This window comes from Rhinopithecus bieti, unplaced genomic scaffold (genome assembly GCF_001698545.2).
Source record: "Rhinopithecus bieti isolate Rb0 unplaced genomic scaffold, ASM169854v2 scaffold_74439, whole genome shotgun sequence".
NCBI lineage: Eukaryota > Metazoa > Chordata > Mammalia > Primates > Cercopithecidae > Rhinopithecus > Rhinopithecus bieti.
The window spans coordinates 17,426-22,914 of record NW_016827390.1 but is presented as its reverse complement, the minus strand read 5'-3'; the positions used below and the strand labels follow the sequence as shown (position 1 = coordinate 22,914).

Sequence of the window (5,489 nt, the reverse complement as noted above, 5' to 3'; positions counted from 1 at the left end):
ACAACATTTGAAATATAACACCAAAAAAAAAAAAAAAAAGAAAGAAAGAAAAAGATACAACTCCAAGTTACTATAGAATATTAACACAAAATGATATATGCTGTGTTCCCTGCAGACCCACCCTGGCCATTCACTACTTAGAATGTTGATTGCTTTTTTCTTCCACAAAGAAAACAATCTTCTTCAGACTTCAACATTTGAAATGTAACCTAGGGGAAAAAAAAGAAGGAAAAGTAAAACTCTAGTTATCAATATACAATAGGAACGCAAAGATGATATATGCTTATTTCTTCCAGCCCCACCATGGCCCTCCACTATTAGAATGTTGACAGACCTTTTCAACCAAAAAGTGAAGAACCAACCTCAGATTTCACTTAGCATGGGAGAAGCTGCTAGACGTGGTTCTGGAACGTGCATTTGCCATGGCAGCAGTATGAGCCCTGGCTGCAACTCTGGCTTGGGCTCTCTGTTCCTCATCCCTCAAAGCCTCTTCATAGCAGGATGGGAAGGCACTAGGGACGGTATCATGCATCTTGGCTACAAACTCCAGGACTTTCATCTTGCTAGTTTCAGCGTGAGCTCTTGGACCCCACAAGAATTCATAGCGTGGAGGATCACTGTTGGGTACTTGCTGGTACTCCAGGTACTTTAGCTGCACCAAATCTTTGGTCATGACCTTCCTGGGATCCCCATAGAGGAAGTGCTTCCTATCAGCATATACACCCATCACATTCATAATTTCCCAGACTGCCTCTTCTGGGGCACGGTTGCCATTGATGAAGATCACACCCAGTGCAATCATCAGGAGGCCAGTCTTGGGAATTTTTTCTTCATCACTGGTTGTTTCATCATAGGTGAGGTCTAGTTTGCTGAAAAAGGCATAGTAGTGCCTGATGGGATCCACTTCCTTCAAATCAACACCAAATGCCAGCTCTATGTGCTCAGTGGCTCTCTTGAGGATCTCATTGAAGTGACCCTTATCCTTTTTGATAACAAACTTTATCATATCTCCCTTTGTAATTGGCTCTTTCTTTTCATACTTCTGAAGCAAGAAATGCACCAGCGACACTACTTTCTTGCTTAAGGGATCTTCTTGCCAGCCCTCAGCTTCCCTTGAGGAACCTAGACTTTTCTCATCTTGGCTGCTGGCACCTTCATTTGAACTGGTGCATGAAACAGGTGCAATAGTATTGGTAGTGGATGGGACTCCCTGAAGCGCCTCAGGGATGCTAAGTGTCTCAGCAGCGGGCAAATTCTGGGATCTATCACCAAAGAGAAGATTGGCAGAGGAGGGTGACTCTCCTTTTGCCACAGTGGCCTGAGTAGCTCCCAGATCCTGATTCTCACAACGAGCCTGGTGGCGTTTCTCACGGGCACGGAGCTTACTTTTCTGACCTCGAGGCATAACTACTCTTGTCAGGGACTACAGACAATAGTGCAGGCAGTTGGGTTGATGAAGAGGTCACCCTAGAAGACGGAGGATAAGATAGTGTTCACAGCCTTGGTAGGGAGATTCTACCTTGGTCTAAGAATGGCCACCTCTGCTGGTTCTCTTGAGGGTATTGCTTTAGGAACCCATAAGGCAGGAGCCGGCTGGGACTGTTCTGTGGGGGTTTATCACATCAGTTCTAACTCACGATATTAATTTTACTTTAGTCCTTTGAGTCCTCCCTCTGTTGACTTGAGGCTGCCTCGCTTTAGACCATGGCTTCCCATCCCACAGATTCCCAACAGGAAGTAAGGGTATTAGGCCTAACAGCTGCGCTTTGGGACACACAGAGTTGACGGTTGGAGCAGGACAGAGCAGAGAAGGACGGGTCTCTATGAGGCAGCCTCTGTTCTGGGAAAAGTGTGTCTCGAAGGTCATAACAAACGATACTCACTTTGACACCTGCCGGATCCTGAAATTTATTTCTCTGGCCACATGTTTCAGACCAAGGCTTTGCCGGTAACAGTTTGATGACGTGGAATATAGGTCAAGAGAAACACTTCCGGCCACGCCCACCTTGCTCTCCCAGCATAACAGCAAATAGTTCTGCGTTCTGGGGGAGGGGCAGTTCTTAAATAAATACATCTATTTCTTTCATTGACTTTGCAGGCACTGGGACTTCTCTCTTTGCTAAGCTGAATCAGTCAGCCTCAGAAAAAGGATCATTTCCCTGAGTCCAGAGTAGGAAGTAAGGTGTAGCTTGAGCCTAGCAGCCATGCCTGGGGCCTCCCAAGATTGACAGTAGGGGTGGGGCTCTGTGGGGGTCCCTCTTCTTGGGTAGGTAATGCCCTCAGTCCTCACTCAGTGTCTTATCGTGACTTTTTATAGGTACCGGGCCACTTCTCTGCTGACTTGAGGCCATCAAATAAGGTACTAAATCTGTAAATAAAGATAATTGACATCTGTACAATATTATGTTCACCACGTATAAACATATTGTATTGCTCTACTTAGGCATCCACCTAAGTCTATCAGTAAATTTTTATATTTGCTTTGATAGAGTGTGTATGTTTTGTTAATGTTCTTTTAGGTATATTTTGAATGTTGCTGCTCTTTTGAATGGTATATTTTCATTACACTTTTTTTTATTTTATTTTAAAGCCCTCTCAAATTTATTGAAATAGATTGTTTTCAGGACGGTACATTAGGAGAAAAATGAGGATGACAGAAGCATCAAAGGATCTTTTATTCAGGCACTAAAAGGAATCCAGAAAAGAACTTCTTAGAGAAAATCTGGAGTAGCTAGGATCTTCCCTTATTTGAAACCATTACTTTTAATTTAATGCTTTGTATATTACTTTTGTTTTGTTTCTACTACACTGGCTGAGTCAGGTTCGGATTTCTGAAAAGCTTTACTTCTGCCCCTCGCATAAGATCCTAATCCAGTTCACAGTGAATGTCAATGACTTTAAGCCTTGAGGTAGCACAAATGTTTTTATAAGATTCCTTGAGGCTTCTTTTTTTTAACCTTTAAGTACAGAAGTATATGTGCAGGTTTGTTATATAGGTAAACTCGTGTCATGGGGGTTTGTTGTACAGATTATTTTATCATCCAGGTATTAAGCCTAGTACCTATTAGTTATTTTTCCTGACCCTCTCCTTCCTCCCACCTTCCACCTTCTAAAAGGCCCCAGTGTCTATTGTTCCCCTATATGTGTCCATGTGTTCCCATCATTTAGCTCCCACTTATAAGTGAGAACATGTGGTATTTGGTTTTCTGTTTGTAAGTTAGTTTGCTAAGAATAATGGCCTCCAGTCCCATCCATGTTCCTGAAAAGGGTATGATCTTTTTTATGGCTGCATAGTATTCCATGATGTATATGTGCTACGTTGTTGTTATCCAGTCTACCGTTGATGGACATTTAGGTTGATTCTATGCCTTTGCTCTCTTGAATAGTACTACAATGAACATATGTGTGCATGTACCTTTATGATAGAATAATTTATATTCCTTTGGGTATATACCCAGTCATAGGATTGCTGGGTGGAATGGTAGTTTTGTTTTCAGCTGTTTGAGGAATCACCACACTGCTTTCCACAATGGTTAAACTAATTCATACTCCCACCAACGGTGTGTAAGCATTCCTTTTTCTCCACAACCTCTCCAGCATCTGTTATTTTTTTGACTTTTTGGTAATAGTCATTCTGTTTTTTACATTGTTACATTTTCTAATTAGTTATTTGTTGTGAGATGGTATCTCACTGTGGTTTTGATTTGCGTTTCTCATCAGTGATCAATGATGTTGAGCTTTTTTTTCATATGCTTGTTGGACATATGTATATCTTCATTTGAAAAGTGTTTGTTCATGTCCTTTGCCCACATAATGGGATTGTTATTATATTTTCTCTTTTTTTCTTCAACTTTTAAGTTCTGGTATACATGTGCAGGATGTGCAGATTTGTCACATAGCTAAACATGTGCCATGGTGGTTTGTGTCACATAGGTAAACATATGCCGTGGTGGTTTGCTGCCCAGATCATCCCATCACATAGGTATTAAGCCCAGCATCCATTAGCCAGCATTCATCTTCTTGATGCTCTCCCTCCCTCACTCCCACCCGATTGTTACATTTTCTAATTAGTTGTTTGTTTCATGTGGCTAGATTTCTGATTTTACTATAGTGATTTTCTATACAAGTTTACTGAATTTCTTTATACATTTGAATATTTTGTGAGTTGACTTCTTTAGAATTTTAATTAGAGGATCATATTATCTCTTTCCTTTCATTTTTCATAAATTTTATCTTGGTATTCTTCTGTGTGCCTGTATACTGGCTGTGCAATCCAGTCTGTGTTTGACCAGCAGAATTGGTACCACACCTCTGTATCTGGTTCTGAACTATTGAGAATGCGGCCAACATTTCAAATAGTATGATTGCTGTTTATTTTATGATATGGAAATTCCATTCTAAGGTAAGTATACTACAGGTTATTACCATGAATTAGTGTTTAATTATTACCAGTGGCTTTTCCTTTATTGCTGCATGTGATCAAATGCTTTCTCTTTCTCTATTGACATAGTGATTTCTAATTCACATTTTTCCTTTTATGATATGATCTTTGCATTTCTTAGACACAGCCTATTTCCCTATTTCTTCACTGCTGTATTATTCACTGCTATATTAGACATTCTATAAATTTATTTAGAATATGTATCTCTATGTGAGTAAATTTGGCTGAAGTGTTCTTTCTTCTAGTTTTTGTATCATCTAGTTTTTGTATCAAGTATAGCTAGCCTGCTACAGTGGTTGAATAGCTTCCCATCTTCTTGTATGGTTTGTAAGAGTTTATTTAATGTGGTGATCAACTTTTCCTTCATCATTTGGTGTAATGGGCTTCCAAACATAGCTGATCCTGGAAGATTTTGCAGGTGCCCAGGGCTAGACTACGGTTTGCTTGTACTATCTGATTAAAGTTTTCTATTTCTTTATGAACCTAGTTATTGACTTATATTTCATTAAAAATTGTTTTATTTTACTTGAGTTTTCCAATTTAAAGGCATGATATTTATAATAAATCATGTATTATATAAATTCTCAATTATATACAACTTTACAGAAAATAGAATAATAACCCAATATACCTTTCAGCATCATAATCTTCAATAGTTATAGGGAGAAGCTTGTTCAGATAAAGATTTATTTGTTTATTCATCTGTGGGCAAAACCACTCCAGAGATGATGTCGTGCACTTCCATTAGGAGATACATAGCACCTGGACGTGGTGGCTCACGCCTGTAATCCCAGCACTTTGGGAGGCCAAGGCGGGTGGATCACTTGTGGTCAGGAGTTCGAGACAAGCCTGGTCAGCATGGTGAAACCCCATCTCTACCAAAAATATAACGAATTAGCCCCGTGTGATGGCATGCACCTGTAATCTCAGCTACTTGGGAGGCTGAGGCAGGAGAATCACTTGAACCCAGGAGGTGGAGGTTGCAGTAAGGTGAGAGAATACCTCTACACTCCAGCCTGGGCAACAGAACAAGATTCTGTCTAAAAAA

General features: G+C 40.3%; 1 protein-coding gene across 1 annotated transcript; it reads right to left on the bottom strand.

Moving 5' to 3' along the window:
- Nucleotides 1-72: 72 nt before the first annotated feature.
- MAGEB18 (MAGE family member B18) lies at nucleotides 73-1,948 on the bottom strand. The gene is made up of 3 exons (XM_017863794.1): nucleotides 1,884-1,948; nucleotides 363-1,467; nucleotides 73-209 (listed from the first exon to the last, which is right to left on the bottom strand). Exon 2 carries the CDS (start codon nucleotides 1,403-1,405, stop codon nucleotides 371-373), a length of 1,035 nt encoding a protein of 344 aa, XP_017719283.1. The 5' UTR covers nucleotides 1,406-1,467; nucleotides 1,884-1,948; the 3' UTR covers nucleotides 73-209; nucleotides 363-370.
- Between the last annotated feature and the right edge of the window lie 3,541 nt (nucleotides 1,949-5,489).

Coding starts and splice junctions, on each gene's coding strand:
- MAGEB18 (XM_017863794.1), bottom strand. CDS start 1,405: ATGCCTCGAGGTCAGAAAAGTAAGCTCCGTGCCCGTGAGAAACGCCAC.